The sequence below is a fragment of the Bufo bufo genome, chromosome 3 (assembly GCF_905171765.1).
Source record: "Bufo bufo chromosome 3, aBufBuf1.1, whole genome shotgun sequence".
Taxonomy (NCBI): Eukaryota; Metazoa; Chordata; class Amphibia; order Anura; family Bufonidae; genus Bufo; species Bufo bufo.
Window position 1 is genome coordinate 234213700 of NC_053391.1, and position 18411 is coordinate 234232110.

At 42.8% G+C, this 18411-nt stretch overlaps 1 protein-coding gene across 1 annotated transcript in view; it reads right to left on the bottom strand.

Moving 5' to 3' along the window:
- LOC120995066 (C4b-binding protein alpha chain-like) overlaps nt 1–18411 on the bottom strand; it is a 128058-nt gene that overhangs the window by 76250 nt on the left and 33397 nt on the right. Inside the window, exons 2-4 of the mRNA XM_040424043.1 lie at nt 10146–10265; nt 8395–8586; nt 5812–5908 (exon numbers count right to left, since the gene is read on the bottom strand). Of these exons, the coding sequence (XP_040279977.1) occupies nt 5812–5908; nt 8395–8586; nt 10146–10221 (365 nt within the window). The 5' untranslated portion in view covers nt 10222–10265. The remainder of the gene's footprint in view (nt 1–5811; nt 5909–8394; nt 8587–10145; nt 10266–18411) is intronic.

Consider the following 18411-nt stretch of genomic DNA (forward strand, 5'->3'; position numbering starts at 1 on the left):
GAGATGGAGAGCTGAATGCTTCCGTGGGACATTGTGGAGATGCTTGGTGACCCAGGTGGTGGTGTTGCTGGCAGATCCTCTGTTTGCGGGGTGGCATGTGCCACTGTCACTCCAGAGGTGGATGAAGAGGCTGAGACTGCAGCAGAAGAGGAAGCAGGAGGAGCCAGAGACCTTTCTTGTTTTATGTCTACTCCACTGCAGCTCGTGCTTTGCACTTAGATGCCTGGTCATGCAGGTTGTGCTCAGGTTGAGAACGTTTATGCCTCGCTTCAGGCTCTGATTGCACAGCGTGCAAACCACTTGTGTCTTGTCGTCAGCACATTGTCTGAAGAACTGCCACGCCAGGGAACTCCTTGGAGCTGGCTTTGGTGTGCTCGGTCCCTTGCTGCGTTGGGCAGTAGCAGGCATACTGTCTAGCAGACGGCCGCTCCGTTTTTGCACCCTGCTCCCTCTTCTGCTGTGTTGTTGGCTCTGTGCGACCACCGCCTCTTCCTCCGAACTACACAGGTCATTCGCATGACCTTGATTCCATGTGGGGTCGAGGACCTCATCGTCCTCCACATCATCTTCCACCCAGTCTTCACCCCTGCCCTCCTTGTCGGTCTGCACACTGCAGAAAGCCACAGCAGTTGGCACCTGTGTTTCGTCATCATCCGAGACGTGCTGCAGTGGTCCTCCCATGTACTCATCTTGAAACATAAGTGGTTGGGCATCGGTGCACTCAATCTCTTCCACTTCTGGGGCAGGGCTACGTGGATGGCCCTGGGAAACCCTGCTAGCAGAGTCATCAAAAAGCCGAAGAGACTGCTGCATGACTTGGGGCTCAGACCGCTTGGCTGATTTGCAAGGGGGTGAGGTGAAAGACTGATGGACATTGGCTGCAGGTGCTAACTCTGATCTTTCAGGAGACTGGGTGGGAGACAATGTGAAGGAACTGTCAGCAACCCAATCTACTATCGCCTGTTCTTGTTCTGGCCTCACTATTTGTAGAGCCGCATTAGGCCCGACTAAATAACGCTGAAGGTTCTGTCACCTACTCGCATCTGAGGAAGGTGTTTCACTTGTGCGTGTAGCTGGCACAGATCGACCACGTCCTCTCCCTGCAACAGGAGCTCCACCAGCAGCACCACGACCGGGGCCACGTCCCTTATTTGACGCTCTCTTCATATTTCTCAAATTTAGGATCTTGCCCAAAATGGGTGTTTTTTTAATAACAGAATAGAACACCAGTATCCAACACGTGTATTTCACACTGACAGATGCAGCCAAGGCCGCAAATTTAGTATTTGGCCCAAAATGTTTTTTTTTTTATTATGACAGAATAGAATACCAGTATCTAACGCGTGTATTTCACACTGACAGATGCAGCAAAGGCTGCAAATTTAATATTTTGCCCAAAATGGGTGTTTTTTTAAACCCAGAATATTATTTCAGTATTTCTAGCTTGTATGTCACACTAACAAATGCAGCATAGGCCCCAGATGTAGGATATTGCCAAAAATTGGTGTTTTTTTAAACCCAGAATATTATTGCAGTATTTCAAGCTTGTATGTCACACTGACAGATGCAGCCAAGGCCGCAAATTTAGTATTTGACCCAAAATGGGTGTTTTTTTAAACCCTGAATATTATTGCAGTATTTCTAGCTTGTATGTCACACTAACAAATGAAGCATAGGCCCCCGATGGAGGGTATTGCCAAAAATGGGTGCTTTTTTTAAACCCAGAAAATTATTGCTGTATTTCGAGATTGTATTTAACTATGACAGATGCAGCAAACGCTGCAAAATTATGATTTTGCCCTAAATGGGTATTTTTTAATAACAGAATATGACAGCAGTATATCACGCTTGTATTTCACACTGACAGATGCAGCAAGGGCTGTAAAATTTAGTATTTTTCCCAAAAAGGGTGTTTTTTAAAACCCAGAATATTATTGCTGTATTTCAAGCTTAAATTGCACACTGACAAATGCGGCATAGGTCCCAGATGGAGGGTATTGCCAAAAATGGTTGTTTTTTAAAACCCAGAAAATTATTGCAGTATTTCAAGCTTAAATTGCACACAGACAAATGCTGCAAAGGCCACAGATGTAGGGTCTTGCCAAAAATGGGTGATTTTTTAAACCCAGAATATAATTGCAGTATTTCAAGCTTGTATTTGACTGTCACAAATGCACATATGCTGTGCTGGTGCACAGAACTTGCATAAAAAGGCCGCCACCGCCCACCTAACTAACAGGTGGATAAAAGTTATTTTTTTGGGTCACTGGGTTCAGGGCAGGGTAAAAAGATTGTGCACTGCACCCACAAAACTAAATCTAGGTAGATCGCTGAGTTAACAAGCACTTCAGATTAAAGATTCTGTCCTATTCTCTCCCTCACAGAAGCAGCATCCTATCCCTACACTAATCAGAGTAGAGTGACGTGCAGCGCTACGTGACTCCAGCTTATATAGAGGCTGGGTCACATGCTGCACTGGCCAATCACAGCAATGCCATTAGTAGGCATGGCTGTGATGACTTCTAAGGGCACACAAGTTAAACGCTTGTTGATTGGCTGCTCTGCAGCCTTTCAAAAAGCGCCATTAACTCGCTGAACACCGAACCCGAACTTTTACTGAAAAGTTCAGGTTCGGGTCCGGGGTCCAAAAATCCTAAAGTTTGGTACGAACCTGAACTTTACAGTTCGGGTTCGCTCAACCCTAGTTATAATTTTTTCCTCCAAAGAATATCTAGTTAGGATAAAGCAATCTGAACTAAAATAATATGCTACATTATACCTTGTTGAGGGTTAATTGATTGCATTACATGCAATGCTGGAAGTGGTCTTAGTTTTCTACCAGACACATTTTGACGCTGCGCTCCATGTTACTGAATGTATCGTTAAGCATATTGGTGGGAATGGCAGCAATTTCCGGTTGGATGTCTTCCTTCAAATCTTCCACAGTGTGAGGTTTGTTCCGATAGTCTTTTCTTTTAAGCATACCGCAAAGGAAGGAGTCTGGTGGTAACCCAATAGGTTTGCACTATGAAGATATTCTGCACAATACTGTACACACCCATCCTGACAAGAAGTCGAGTGACTGAGTGAAGAGGTTTGGGGGTATACACCAGGAAGAGGCAAAAGGAGGGTAAATGTCCCAACCTGTCCAGCTCCTAACTCATTTCTCTGACACAAGGGTTTCCCGACTTGTCCGAAGCTCATTATACTGAGGAGCACATTGCACATTGTTTGGTTCAGATTGCTTTGCCCTAGCAAGAGTTAATATTCGGGGCCTCTGTTGAGTGTATTAGTCAGATGAGTGCAACCTCTCAACCACAGCTTTAATCTTCTCAGACAGTGAATGAAAAGTAATGGTGTGCTGTTATGGACCAGTTTCTCTTTGTGTTTATGACTACATATCTTTAGAATTGTGTTAGAGATTTTCTGTGATATTTTAATGTAAAAATTCACGGACTAATATTATTAATAAAGGTGCCACCTCTCACTGAATAGATAAATTCACGGAATGAAAGGGAAAGTGAGGTGTGTGAAGTGTATAAAACAGTAATTTATTGATATACACTAAAAACAGGGGAAACAGGAGTGAAAACCTAATAAAACATTCCCCATGTGGAGTGATGCAACACTTGAGCGCTCAGAGGACTTAAACAAAGAGGTCATGAGCAGCAGGGGTAGGCTAGAGATGGATGTAAGCAAAAACCTACACCACCTGCTATCGCCCACGGGGGGATGTGTATGTGCTCAACTAGTGAGAAATGACCCCCACTTCGTTCAGATGGGTGTGATACTATAGGCACGTGTACTGAGCTCAGGGAGTAACAACGCCAGTGATGCACATATATATAACACTGCAGCCAACTTCAGTCCCCCCGTGTGTCAGGGGAGGGAACTGGACAGAGTAACCACGGTGCAATGTTGAGTCCCCCAGTAAGGTAAATATACACGTACCACACAATGTATATTGTCACTGTGGGGCATTGTACATGCAGACCATACTCAGGATGCTCCCTAAAGAACCTGCCTGGTATATAATATTGGAAGCAGTTGGAGGGATAACACCCCAGGTCTAAGGAACTCACAAGCTAAATAGCAGGTGGTGTAGGTTTTTGCTTACATCCATCTCCAGCCTACCCCTGCTGCTCATGACCTCTTTGTTTAAGTCCTCTGAGCGCTCAAGTGTTGCATCACTCCACATGGGGAATGTTTTGTTAGGTTTTCACTCCTGTTTCCTCTGTTTTAGCGTATATCAATAAATTATTGTTTTATACACTTCACACACCTCACTTTCCCTTTCTTTCCGGGATATTTTAATGTACCAATCTAAATAAAAGAATTGGAAATAATAAAAAAAAAACACCATGGACACAAAAAAAAACACCTCAATTGAAAAAGTATGAAAAAACTTCTCTGGGCTATAGATATTCATGACCTATCCTCAGGATAGTTCATCAATATCAGATCAGTGGGGGGTCAATACATCCATAATAATCAGATGTGCAATATCGGAGTCCATATACATTTTGAGCTCAGTAACAAAAATATAACAAAGAGACAGAGATCTAATATTTAGAAAAGTGGGAATATAGCACATTAAATGGGATTCTCTCTCTAGACTACAGATATTGACACCCAGCACCCCCACCGATCAGCTGTCTTGTGCTACAGTGAATGGAATCTGCCTCCAGCTCTATGCACTGTATAGCTGCCGGCACTGCAGCAGCCGGAAACAGCTGATCGGTGGAGGTGCCGGGTATCAATATCGGTAGCCCTGAAAACCCCTTTAATATTATATCCCCACTTTTGTAAATGTTAGGTGTCTGTCCTTTGTCCTATCTTACTGTTGTCTTAGTAGGCACACATATGGAGACTTGAAGCTCCTGCTGAGACCCTCACCCACGTTTTAGGTTGTTTGGATCTAAAAATATTTTTTCTTAAAGGGGTTGTCCGGGTTCAGAGCTGAACCCGGACATATCCCCATTTTCACCCAGGCTGCCCCCTGGACCTGAGCATTGGAGAAGTTCATGCTCCGATGCTCTCCTTTGCCCTGCACTAAATCGCACAGGGCACAGGCATTTTCTGGAGTTCCGGTGACAAAACGGGCTCTCCTTAGGGCTATCAGACGGAGGCTTCCGCCCAGCAGTGAGCCCGGTGACGTCATCGGCACTGATGGGCGGGCTTTAGCGCTGCCCTAGCCTGTAAAATGGCTAGGGCAGAGCTAAAGCTTGCCCATCAAATCCGGTGACGTCATGTATTGTAAATAAAAGAGCCCTTACCATGCGCGATCCAGAGCAGGGCAAAGGAGAGCATCGGAGCATGAAATGCTCCGATGCTAACATCAGGGGGGCCTGAGACTTGGCCGGTACTATGATAAAAAGTGCCTATTCTTATCCGCAATTGTGGAAAAGAATAGGACATGATCTATCTTTTTTTTGCGGGGCCACGAAACAAAACTATGGATATGGACAGCAAATGGTGTGCCGTTCGCATCTTTTTGAAATGAATGGGTCTGCACCCGTTCCTCAAAATTGCTGAATGGATGCGGACCCATTCATAAGGTCCTTTGTAATTTTAGGTTGGGGTCACATGCCACTGCCTGCAGCTGAAACCCTCCCCACCAGCGCCAGCCAGTGGCCACACAATTTTGGTTCAGCGGCCATTGACCAAGATTGAGCGACATGCAGCAGCCAGAGAATGTTGACCCAGTTTAATAGTGCTGTACATCTACTCTTCATCATTATCTAACAGAACAATGGCGGGAAAAAAATGATAAAGGGAAAAAACAGCCCCCCATCGTTAATCCGTACTCACCCTTCATTACAGTGATATGTTACTTTAGCGCCAAATAAGAAATTAGTTGCCTCAAAATATCCGTTATCTATATCACCAGGATTTCCACATGATTTCGCTGTGAACAAGAAGCCATAAACAATATCATGTTTTTATGCTAGTTTATATACAGTATGCAGCAATAAGCAAGAAGGCGCTGGATTATTGAAAATGCCATCAAAATTTTGCTCATTCCACCAACAACTATCTCTCCCCACCATGTATGCTCGATTCGGCTGACTGTGTATGTGTTCTGAATTGGCAGAGGGTTGTAAGACACATCTTCCCTGAGAACAAAAGGATCTGGGCATGTTGAAATCCAACAGCCCAGTCCTTCTAACCACAGATATCTGCCATCAGGAAAGTCAGGAGGCCCCCCACACATAAGATGGTGGGCCAGGAGAAAATATATATTTTTTATTCCTGTGTGTGGAAACAACAGTACGCTGCTTCTCTTGTCAACTCCAAGTAGCAGATTTATGATACTACCGGAAAAGTAAACTATATTGCCCATAGCAACCAATTACAGCATAGCTTTTTAACCTGCTTTGGAAAAACAAAAGCTGTGCTGTGATTGGTTGGTATGGGCAACAAAGACAGTTTTGCTTTTAGGCAGTATGAAAAATCTTCCCCCAAGGGTCCATTCACATGTCCGTAGAATTGGTTCGGCTCCGTTCCGCAACGTTGCGGAACGAATCCGGATTCATTCATTCTTAATGGGGCCGGAAGAGATGCAGACAGCACACAGTGTGCTGTCTGTATCCGCATTTCCGTGGCGTGGCCACAAATCTTCCGGTCTGCGGCTCCCGAAAAAATAGAACATGTTGCAATTGCGGACAAGAATAGGCAGTTCTATGGGGGTGCTGGCCGGGGGTATTGCGGATCCGCAATACAATACAGACGTGTGAATGGACCCTTAGGGTTCCGCAAAAAATGGATCCGCAAAAAATACGAAATTACATCCGTGTGCACTCCCTATTTTGTGGAACGGAATAGCTGGCCCTTCATAGAACAGTACTATCCTTGTCCGTAATGTGGACAATAATAGGACATGTTCTATTTTTTTGCGGAACGGACATGCGGAAATACAATGCACACGGAGTAACTTTTGTTTTATTTGCAGACCCATTGAAGTGAATGGTCCGCATATGGTCCGCAAAAAAAAAAAGAAACGGACACGGAAAGAAAATACGTTTGTGTGCATGAGCCCTTAGGGTATGGCCACACAGAGCAGCTGCCTTACATTTTATAATGAAGACCGCTCTGTATAGTCAGTCTTCATGTTTAATGGCTGCGCAACATCTTTAATGCACCTTTATGGCTGGTTAGGTTGGGGGGACAATATGCATTTTATTGCTGGTCTGGTCTGTAATCTCCTGCAGGTTACTTGACAGTAAACACAGAATATTAATCAGCTCTGGCATACCCACTTCTCCAACCCCAGCGCTCTCCTGCTCTACAGGTGGGAGCCCTTCTTCTGCCATCTGATTTCCCTCCTTTTCCACATCATCTAATATGTCATCAGGAACATCCAGCTGCTCCTCTCTATGCATCTTGCTGACTTTTCTAGGACGTGGAGACTTTGGCCCCTTTCACACGGGCAAGTTTTCAGCGTGGGTGCAATGCGTGAGTTGAACGCATTGCACCCGCACTGAATCAGGACCCATTCATTTCTATGGGGCTGTTTACATGAGCGGTGATTTTCACGCATCACTTGTGCGTTGCGTGAAAATCACAGCATGCTCTATATTGTGCGTTTTTCACGCAACGCAGGCCCCATAGATGTGAATGGGGCTGCGTGAAAATCGCAAGCATCTGCAAGCAAGTGCGGATGCGGTGCGATTTTCACGCACGGTTGCTAAGAGACGATCAGGATGGAGACCCGATCATTATTATTTTCCCTTATAACATGGTTATAAGGGAAAATAATAGCATTCTGAATACAGAATGCATAGTAAAATAGGGCTGGAGAGGTTTAAAAAAATTAAAAATAATTTAACTCACTTTAATCCACTGCGTTCATCACATGTTCCATCACTTGATCCATCACCATGGATTACCATGGATTAAGGCGAGTTAAATAATATATATTTATTTTTAACCCCTCCAGCCCTATTTTACTAAAAACTGAACAACTGAACGCATTCGCAGTCAAAACTGACTGCAATTGCGTACCTACTCGCGCGGGTTTGCCGTAACGCATCCGGACCTTATCCGGACACGCTCGTGTGAAAGAGACCTTTGAAGGATAATTTGGAAGAAGTAAAGCCAGCAAAAGATGAGGATGATCATCATTAAGACCTGGCCCCACTAAGTGGAGCAGACTGGATTGTATTGGTTGGCATGCTGGCTTAATAATTAAGGCTTCTATCGTATTGGTATTGAATTACATATCTTAGTTTATGGGTGATGTAGGAATAAGTAAATGAAGGAATAAATAAATAAAACTGATGTAGAATAAGTCTCCCTGCAATCTCCCTCTCCAATTTTCTAGAGCATGAGTGCTCGCCGTGTCTCTAACTATGCATTCATAAAGATACAAAGCAAGGGTTTCTTAATGCTTACCTGTGCAGAATTTTTCATGACTAGTCCACATAGAATTGCTCATACAAGTGACAGTATTTCTAACTCCCAGAATGCGAATAAACCCAGGTCGGCACCTGTATTGCACAGTATACCCAGCTTTAAATGTCTCTTGATTTTCAAATTCTTCTTTTAATAACCCATATGAGATTGATGGAGGAGAACCACAATCACCTTAAAAAAGTTTTAAAAAAAAATCACAAACTGTGAAGAAATATACACTATTGGTCAGCATATTGAGTATTTCCATTTTTACTGATAATAGTTTTTGTCAATTGAGGACCTCAAAGACAGATCATATAATGTGTTTTTTTTCCGTTTACTGGCTGTTTTTTGCGTTCCATATACTACGGAACCATTCATTTCAATGGTTCCGTAAAAAAAACTGAATGTACTCTGTATGCATTCCGTTTCTGTATTTCCGTTTTTCCGTTCCGTTGAAAGATAGAACATGTCCTAATATTGCCCGCAAATCATGTTCCGTTGTTCCATTCAAGTCAATGGGTCCGCAAAAAAAAAAGGAACACATACGGAAATGCAACCGTATGACTTCCGTATCTGTTCCGTTTTTGCGGAACCATCTATTGAAAATTTTATGCCCAGCCCAATTTTTTTAATGTAATTACTGTAAACTGTATATTCCATAAGGAAAAACGGAACGGAAACGGAAACACAACGGAAACAAAAAATGGAACAACGGATCCGTGAAAAATGGACCGCAAAACACTGAAAAAGACATACGGTCGTGTGCAGGAGGCCTTAAGCAAATGTACGTTTATTGCATTAAAGAGGTTTTCCGGGAGTTTTATACTGATGACCTATCCTCTGGAGCTTACTAATGGTCTGCTGCCTGTAGACTGCCATTGTAGAATGGTGCTATGGGTTTTTAGGTAAGAGTGTATTAAGTTGTTGTTCCATAAAGAGCAATAGTGCAGCTCTGGTGAATACAGTTGGCAAGTAGGGCTCTATAAGGCTATAATCCCACATGTATTGTTTGTGGCAGCGTTTTTGAGACAAAGCAAGGAATGGATCCAAAAAGAAAGAAAAATATATCCACTCCTGTACTTGGCTTAAAAAACTTTCTCAGTCAAAAGCTGAATTTTCATTTTTTACTTGAGTTTACTGGAAAGCTGTTTATCGGATAAAACAGGAAAAGTCATAGGAAAAGACAGTAGTCGGACCATGTACAATAAAACAGTGTTATCATTGTAGAGCACCATCCATGTAGCCCTCTAGCACATGACTTACGGCTCCCTGTCTTAGGTTACAGCCACACAGGGCTTTGGACAAGTTTTTGAAGCAGACCTGTCTGCAGGATTTTTAGCCAAAGCCAGAAGTGGATTTCGAAAGGATCAGAGAAATATAAAGGAAGTACTTATACTTCTCCATCCTGCTGGATCAATTTCTGGCTTTGGCTGAAAATCCTGCATATAGATCTACTTCAAAATCTCATCCAAAAAAGTTGTGTGGCCATACCCTTATGGAGTGTACTCATCAGTGAGTCTTAGAAATCATTAGCTTAGTCACTTTTTTCGCAATATGGTTGGAAGCACTATTACATTGTTTCAGAGTGTGCAGTTGCACAGGCTGAAGAAGTCCAACACTGCAGGATATCCATATTCCTAGTAGTCTACAGTATATTGGGATAAAGATTATACAGCAAAGGGGTTGCTGTAAAAAGTATGTGCATGTAGGTAAATAGACAAATCATACAGATTTAGATAAAAACTTACAGTAAACTGATGTAATAAAGCAGAAGGTTAAAGCGATCACCAGCAATGACACTGTAGATACCACATGGTCCATCATAATGGCAGATCTAGAAATTTCCGATTTTATAGCTCAATCCAAATCTGAAAGAAATCAAGACATATATTATATTTTTTATTAGCCTTCTTTTTATACTTTTGATATGTGTTTGCAGCCATTGATTTTTTTTCTTATGTAGAGGAAAACACAAATCTAATGTAAAGGAAAACTTGCTTAGTTGCTCATAGTAATCAATTAGATTCCACCATTCACTCTTTAGGCCTCTTTCACATGAGCGGGTCCGGATTAGGTCCGTATGCGTCCCGGTGCATTGCGGCAAACCCGCGCGAGTAGGTATGCAATGTGTTTTGCACGCACGTGATAAAAAACTGAATGTGGTACCCAAACCCGAACTTCTTCACAGAAGTTCAGGTTTGGGTTCAAGGTTGTGTAGATTGTATTATTTTCCCTTATAACATGGTTATAAGGGAAAATAATAGCATTCTGAATACAGAATGCTAAGTAAAATAGGGCTGGAGGGGTTAAAATAAATAAATAATTTAACTCGCCTTAATCCACTTGTTCGCGCAGCCGGCATCTCTTCTGTCTTCATCTGTGAGGAAAAGGACCTTTGATGACGTCACTACGCTCATCACATGGTCATTCACATGATCCATCACCATGGACGTCATCAAAGGTCCTTTTCCTCACAGATGAAGACAGAAGAGAAGCCGGGCTGCACGAACAAGTGGATTAAGGTGAGTTAAATTATTTTTTTATTTTTTTTAGCCCCTCCAGCCCTATTTTACTTAGCATTCTGTATTCAGAATGCTATTATTTTCCCTTATAACCATGTTATAAGGGAAAATAATAATGATCGGGTCCCCATCCTAGCAACCGTGCGTGAAAATCACACCGCATCCGTACTTGCTTGCGGATGCTTGCGATTTTCACGCAACCCCATTCATTTCAATGGGGCCTGCGTTACGTGAAAAACGCACAAAGAGGAGAATGCTGCGATTTTCACGCAACGCACAAGTGATGCATGAAAATCACGCTCATGTGCACAGCCCCATAGAAATGAATTGGTCCGGATTCAGTGCGGGTGCAATGCGTTCACCCCACGCATCGCACCCGTGCGGAAATCTCGCCCGTGTGAAAGGGGCCTTAGAGCTCCTATAGATTACTCTTCACTGAATTTTCATTTACTCTGAAAACACAATTGCTATAGGGCAACATATGTAACAGGTAACATACGTTGTTAACCCCTTAACGCGTAATGGCTTACATGTACGGCATTATGCAACCACAATTTTATGGGGTGCGCTGCTACGGTGAGCCCACTCCATATGTGGCGGGTGTCGGCGATCATGCTGAACCCCGTCATTTAACTCCTCAGATGCCAGGTTCAATAGTGATCGAGGCATCTGTGAGGTAAGGTAGAGGGAGATAATGGCCTGCTGATGCTTCCCAGGGCTGTCCTAGTAATCTCCCTGCTGAGCTGTGCACGAGGCACAGCTCAGAAGGGAGTGCGTCAAAATCCTATTCACCCTAATAGATCTCTAGATCAAAATATCCCTGGGTTAAAAGTTATTAACCCCATCACGACTGCGATACGGCTATATACGTGCTATCTGCACATACCCCATGCAGATAGCACGCATATAAACGTTCTGGCAGCTCTTTAATCCAAGCACTGCAAGCACTTGGATTAAAGCTTCTGCCCCTGCACTGCCACTGTCAGGGAGAGTGCAGAGTCCAGTAATGCCGGCAAGAGACCAATCAGAGTGGTCCCTTGTCGGTGATCGCTTCAATTGGTTAGTCTATGCAGATCAGAGCCTGAAATCAGAGCCTGAAATCAGGCATTAGCTGATCTTTGCCCCCAATCTGTGCCCCCTGCCCCGATATGTTCCCATTTGTGTGCTGTAATGTGTCCTGCCAGCCCCTTCTGTGCCCTCTGCCCGATCAGCTCCAGCTGCCCATCTGTGCCCCCTGCTTTTTACTTTGCTGGCCGTGTTCTGCACGTGCCCACCCCTGGCTTTAACTGTTCACTGGCCCATCTGAGCCCCCTGCCCTCATCTGAACCCCCTGCCCCCATCTTTGCCCCCTGTTGCGGTCCTGCTGAACTTGATGGCAGTGGCTCAGTTCCTGAGCAACCACCATCAGCAGCAAGTGTCAGCTGTATGCTGACACTCTGCTATAACCCCTTAGATGCCGCGGCAGCGGCATCCATGGGGTTAATTGAGGGAGGGGGCTCCCTCTCTCAACCATCGGGCTGCTACACTGCAATGGCAGCGGCCCAATGGTTGCCATGGCAACCGAACGCCTTTCAAAGGTAGTGTTGCCATAAGGAAACCTGATAGTACTATACAGTACTTTGCAATGCAAGAGCATTGCAAAGTATAGTGCAGCCATCAGCCCCATTGGATCTTCAAGATCCAAATGGGACTTAATAAAAAAAAAAGTGTGAAAAAAAAAGTGAAAAAAATAAAAATGTAAATTAAAAAGAAAATAAACAGCCTTAACATATCCGCTCATTTATGAGACATAAAAAAATTAAAAAATAAAACAAACTACTAATGACGTGATATATAAAATTATTATGGTACACAAGCATGGTAAACACTGTAAAATAAAAATAAAAAACTATGGTAGAATTGCTGTTTTTTTTGCCTCAGCTCCCAATTTTTTTTTATAAAAAGTGAACAAAAAGTCATATGCATACTAAAAATGATAGCAATAAAAACTACAGCCTATCCCACAACAAAATAAGCCCTCATATAACTATGTTGGCGGAAAAATAAAAAACGTTATGGGTCTTAGATTTTGGTGATGCAAATTATTTTTTTTATAAAAAGTGATTTTATGATATAAAAGTCGTAGAACATGAAAAAACCAATACAAATTTGGTGTTGCCATAACCGCATGAACCTGCAGAATAAAATGATCATATCAACTATACCACATGGAGAACTCCATAAAAAAAAAACACTGACATAATTGCAATTTTTGCCTGCTACACCTCCTAAAAAATGGAATAAAAAGCGCTCAAAAAGTCATATCGACCCAAAAATTGTACCAGTAAAAATTACAGCCTGTCCTGCAAAAAAATCAAGCTCTCACACAGCTACATTGATGGAAAAATCTAAAAGTTATGGGTCTTCGATTTGGTGATACAAAAAAAAAGTTTAATAAAATTATATTTTATGTAAAAGCGATATAAAAATGGTAAAACATAAATAAAACAATATAACCGTATCAACCCACAGAATAAAATTATCTTATCAAATATACCACATGGAGAACCCCATAAAAGAAATAAAAAAAACACTGGCAGAATTACAATATTAGCCGACTTCACCTCTGAAAAAAATTAATAAAAAGCGATCAAAAAGTCATATGTACACAAAAATTGTACCATTAAAAACTACAGCACATCCCGCAAAAAATGAGCCCCTAAACAGCTCAATCAACAAAAAAATAAAAAAGCCCTTAAGATCAATTACAGCAAATTTCACGTTAGAAAATGCAGATGCCACTTCTTTCTTTCTGCTCATACAGCATTTTACGACTACATATGGGGTGTTGCCGTATTCAGGAGAAAATGGGTAACAAATTATAGGGTTCTTTTTCTCCAGTTATCCCTTGTTAAAATGAAAAATTTGAGCTTAAGCAACTTTTTCTTGTAAAAAAATAGAATTTTTCATTTTCATAGCCAAGCATTTCTAAATATTATGAAACACCTCTGGAGGTAAAAGTGGTCAGTAAACCCCTCAATAAATTCTTTGAGGGGTGTCGTTTCCAAAAAGGAGTCACTTTTGGGGGGTTTCTTCTGTTAGGGTGCCTTAGTGTGCCTTCAAATATGACACAACACCCAATAGCCATTCCTGCAAAATCTGCCCTCCAAAAACCATATGTTGCTCCTTCCCTTCTAAACCCTGCATTATGGGGTGTTTTTGGAAACTGCAGAAACAGGGTAATAAATATATAGGTTTGTTTTGCTGTTAACTCTTGCTGTGTTATAAGAAAAATTGGATTAAAATAAAAAATCTGTACAAAAACTGAAAATTGTAAATTTTACCTCCATATTCCTCTAATTCTTGTAGAACACCCAAAGGGTTAACCTAGTTTGTGAAACCAGTTATGAGTAATTCGAGGGGCGTAGTTTCTAAAAAGGTAATTTATGGGTGGTTACTATTATGTAAGGACTTCAAAGTGACTTCAGAACTGAACCGGTTCTTGAAAAAGTCGGTTTTTTAAATTTTTGAGAAAGTTTTAAAAATGGGTTCTTAAATTCTAAGCCTTCAAACGTCCCAAAAAAATAAAATAATGCCAAAATAAAGTAAACATATAGGTAATCTTAAGTAAAAACTCTGTAATGAGGTATCACTAGGCACCTTTAATGCGTAGAAATTTAAATTTAGAAAATGTGATTTTTTCAAAATTTTCAGTAAATTTTATTTTTTATTTTTATAATATAAAGGTCAACGTTATCGTCCCAAATTTACCCCTAACATTAAGTACGAGATGTCACGAGAAAACAGTCTCAGAATGGCTTGGATAAATAAAAGCATTCCAAAGTTATTAGCACATAAAGTGACACATGTCAGATTTGCTAAATTAAGCCTGGTCACGAAGGTGAAAAATAGCTTGGTCTTGAAAGGGTTAAGTGAAAAGAAGTAAAAAAGCACACAAATAATAAAAGTTTAAATCACCCCCTTTCTTAATTTTACATATAAAATTATAATTGTAGGAAGGCGTAAGGGTCCGTCATTGACGGAAGGTACGTGTCACCGAGGTTCCTGGCCTCGGTGAGATAAGAACCGGTTATTTTGTGTGTCAGCTGCAGCTAGTGCTCGCTGACACTGTTTTACTTAGTGTGGCTGTAAAGCCAATCCGGGCCGGTTCTTATTGGGAGCAGCCAAAGAGCAGGGTGGGTAGCTATTCCCCACGTCCAGGCCAGGTTTTGGGCTGGGGTTTAAAAACCCAGCCAGCAGCTCAGCTGGGTGTGGAATGAACCTCCAGGTGATAGTGGAGCTCTGTGTTTTGGGAGCTGAGGAGTTCTGCCATACTGCAAGGCTGAGAGCTGCATGAGAGCTTCCAGCTGGAAGCCAGGGGTGGACTGCCAGGTGACTTGTTTTTTAGTTCTGTGGGCTTTTGCTGTGTGAATTAACACGAGGATTCCTGCGGTGTGAATTAACACCAGGGCCTGCCAAGTATTGTGTTTTCGTTTCTGCCTTTTTGTGAATAATAAAAACTGACTTTTGCTTTTCAACCGTGGTTTTGCCTCTGTATTGCGTCTGCTTACCCTGCCTACCAGAGCAAATCCCTACAATTGGTGGCTTGGAGCGGGCAAGCGCAGTGATTGTATGTGATTTATCAAACCAGCTAGATTCAAACCGGTGTCACGTGACGAAATGGAGGCTGTTATGAAGTCCCTTGTGGAGGCTAACCTGCAGCAACGCGAGGCTAATAAGAAGCAGCAGGGGACCAATCAGTTGCTGCTACAACACGTAATGGCTTTGCAGAAAGCAGGAGCAACCCCAAGCGTACACAATGCCCGGAAAGCAGTCCGTGCAGCGATCCCTAAAATTACGACGTTGAGACCTACATGGCGATGTATGAGAATGTGGCCACCAGGGAAAAGCTGCCCCAAGACCAGTGGGCTGAGGTCGTCGCTCCATTTCTGACATCAGAGTCCCAGCGGGTGTTTTTCGACTTGCCGGACGATCAAGCGGCCGACTACCCTAAGGTAAAGGGGGAGATTTTGGCAAGACTGGGGGTGAATGTGCTGGTCCGGGCCCAGTGGGTGCATCAGTGGGGGTTCAATCTGGCGGAGCCCAAGTATTATGACCTGCTCAACCTGTTGCAAAAGTGGCTACAACCTGACGTGCTGAGCATCACTGCTATGTTGGACCGGTTGTTAGCAGACCGGTTCTGGAGGGCTCTGCCACCCCCTCTCCAGCAATGGATCGGCCAGGTCTCTCCAGGTAATGCGCTGGTAATGCGCTGGAGATGGTCGACCTGGTGGAGCGCTAAGAGGCTACCCGGAACTTACAGGGGGGTTCTGATGGGAGGGGGGCAGTCAAATCCCGTAACTCTCCAGCCCAGACCCAGCAATCGGTGCCCACAAAACCCGCCCGGGATGTAACACCTGTGGACCCCGCTCCAATAATCTGCTGGCGGTGTCGGGAGCCTGGCCATGTTCGAGCGGACTGTCCACGTCAAGGGAAACCCAAGGACACGAACTATGGCTTCCGTCAATCATTATATGCCAGGAAACTGTGTGCAGTGGGTGCTCTGGAGTCTCTGAACCACCTGTGCCAGGTTGAGGTGGGAGACACTCCAGCGGAGGCTCTGTTGGACTCAGGAAGGTGACCCTGGTAAGGGCTTCCCTGGTATGCTCCGCTGAGTACACTGGCCGTAAGGTCGGAGTCATGTGTATACATGGGGACTTAAAAGACTATCCTTCTGCTATGGTGTCTCTGTCTATGGTTTCCGGCAGGTGGATCCACGAGGTGGCTGCCGCAACCAACCTACATTATGAACTTATAGTAGGTAGAGACTTCCCGGGTTTCACGGCACTGTGGCCTCTTCCAAGAGTGACTGATATGCATGCAGAGTGGCCCGGCTCAGGGGGGGAAACCAGAACCCTGGGAACCTGAGTCCGAAGGCCCAGGGGTAGGGGTGACCACCACTTTGGTGGAAGAGGAGGAGACAACCCCGCTGAGTGTAATGGTGGTAGACATGGAGGACTTGTCGCCGGGGCCTGAGCTGGCAGACCTCAATGTCTCCGGGGATAATTTTGGTACCGCGCAACACCGGGATCCAACCTTATCCCAAGCCTGGGAAAATGTACTAATAATAGATGGTGAACCACAACAACCAGGGGCAGAGTCGGTGTTCCCCCGTTTTGTGGTCCATCAGAACATGTTGTATCGGGTAAATCAGCTGCGAGGTGAATCCGTTGAACAGTTGGTGGTGCCCCAGGCTTATCGCAAATTCGTGTTAGAGTTAGCCCACCAGCATGTTCTCGGGGGTCATCTGGGAATGCAGAAAACAGAGGACCGGATACTACAACGGTTTTACTGGCCCAGTTTGTTTAAAGAGGTGGACGAGTTCTGTAAGTCTTTTCCGACCTGTCAGGCAACTAGCCCCCAGCACCTTTTTCGCAGTCCCTTGGTACCCCTCCCAATCATCGAGGTACCGTTTGAGCGAATCGCTATGGACCTGGTATTTCCTGTACCGAAGTCCGCTAGGGGACACCAACACATTTTGGTTGTCCTTGATTACTAGTGATGAGCGGAAGGGGTCATATTCGAATTCGCGATATTTAGCAAATATTTTGTAGAATATTCGCCGAATATTCGTGAATTCAAATATTCGTTATATTCAACTATTTTTTTTACTCAAAAAATCGACAAGGTAATGATCGCGTAGTATGCAAATTTTCGTAATGCGGATTTTCGTAATGTGAATTTTTATCGCAAATTTTTCAATTGCCGAGCAAAAACATGATTCCTCCCTGCTTCTTGCTTGTGGGCCAATGAGTCATAGCACTATATTGAATATATTCATTTTTTCCAAATATTCGTAATATTCTAAAACAAGAATATATAGCAATATAGCGAATATTCCAAAAAAACGAATATAGACAAATTTAGCTAATATAGTGCTATAATCTTTTTTTTCAATAGTTGAAATTTTTTTCCAATCTGAACTTCAGATGAGAAAAAAATTACAACTATTAGACAAAGAAGACTATAGCACTATATTAGCTAAATTGCTCTATATTCGTTTTTTTTTAATATTTGCATTATTGCTATATATTCTTGTTTTAGAATATTACGAATATTCGAAAAAAAACTCATATATTCGATATACAGGGAGTGCAGAATTATTAGGCAATTTGTATTTTTGAGGATTAATTTTATTATTGAACAACAACCATGTTCTCAATGAACCCAAAAAACTCATTAATATCAAAGCTGAATATTTTTGGAAGTAGTTTTTAGTTTGTTTTTAGTTTTAGCTATTTTAGGGGGATATCTGTGTGTGCAGGTGACTATTACTGTGCATAATTATTAGGCAACTTAACAAAAAACAAATATATACCCATTTCAATTATTTATTTTTACCAGTGAAACCAATATAACATCTCAACATTCACAAATATACATTTCTGACATTCAAAAACAAAACAAAAACAAATCAGTGACCAATATAGCCACCTTTCTTTGCAAGGACACT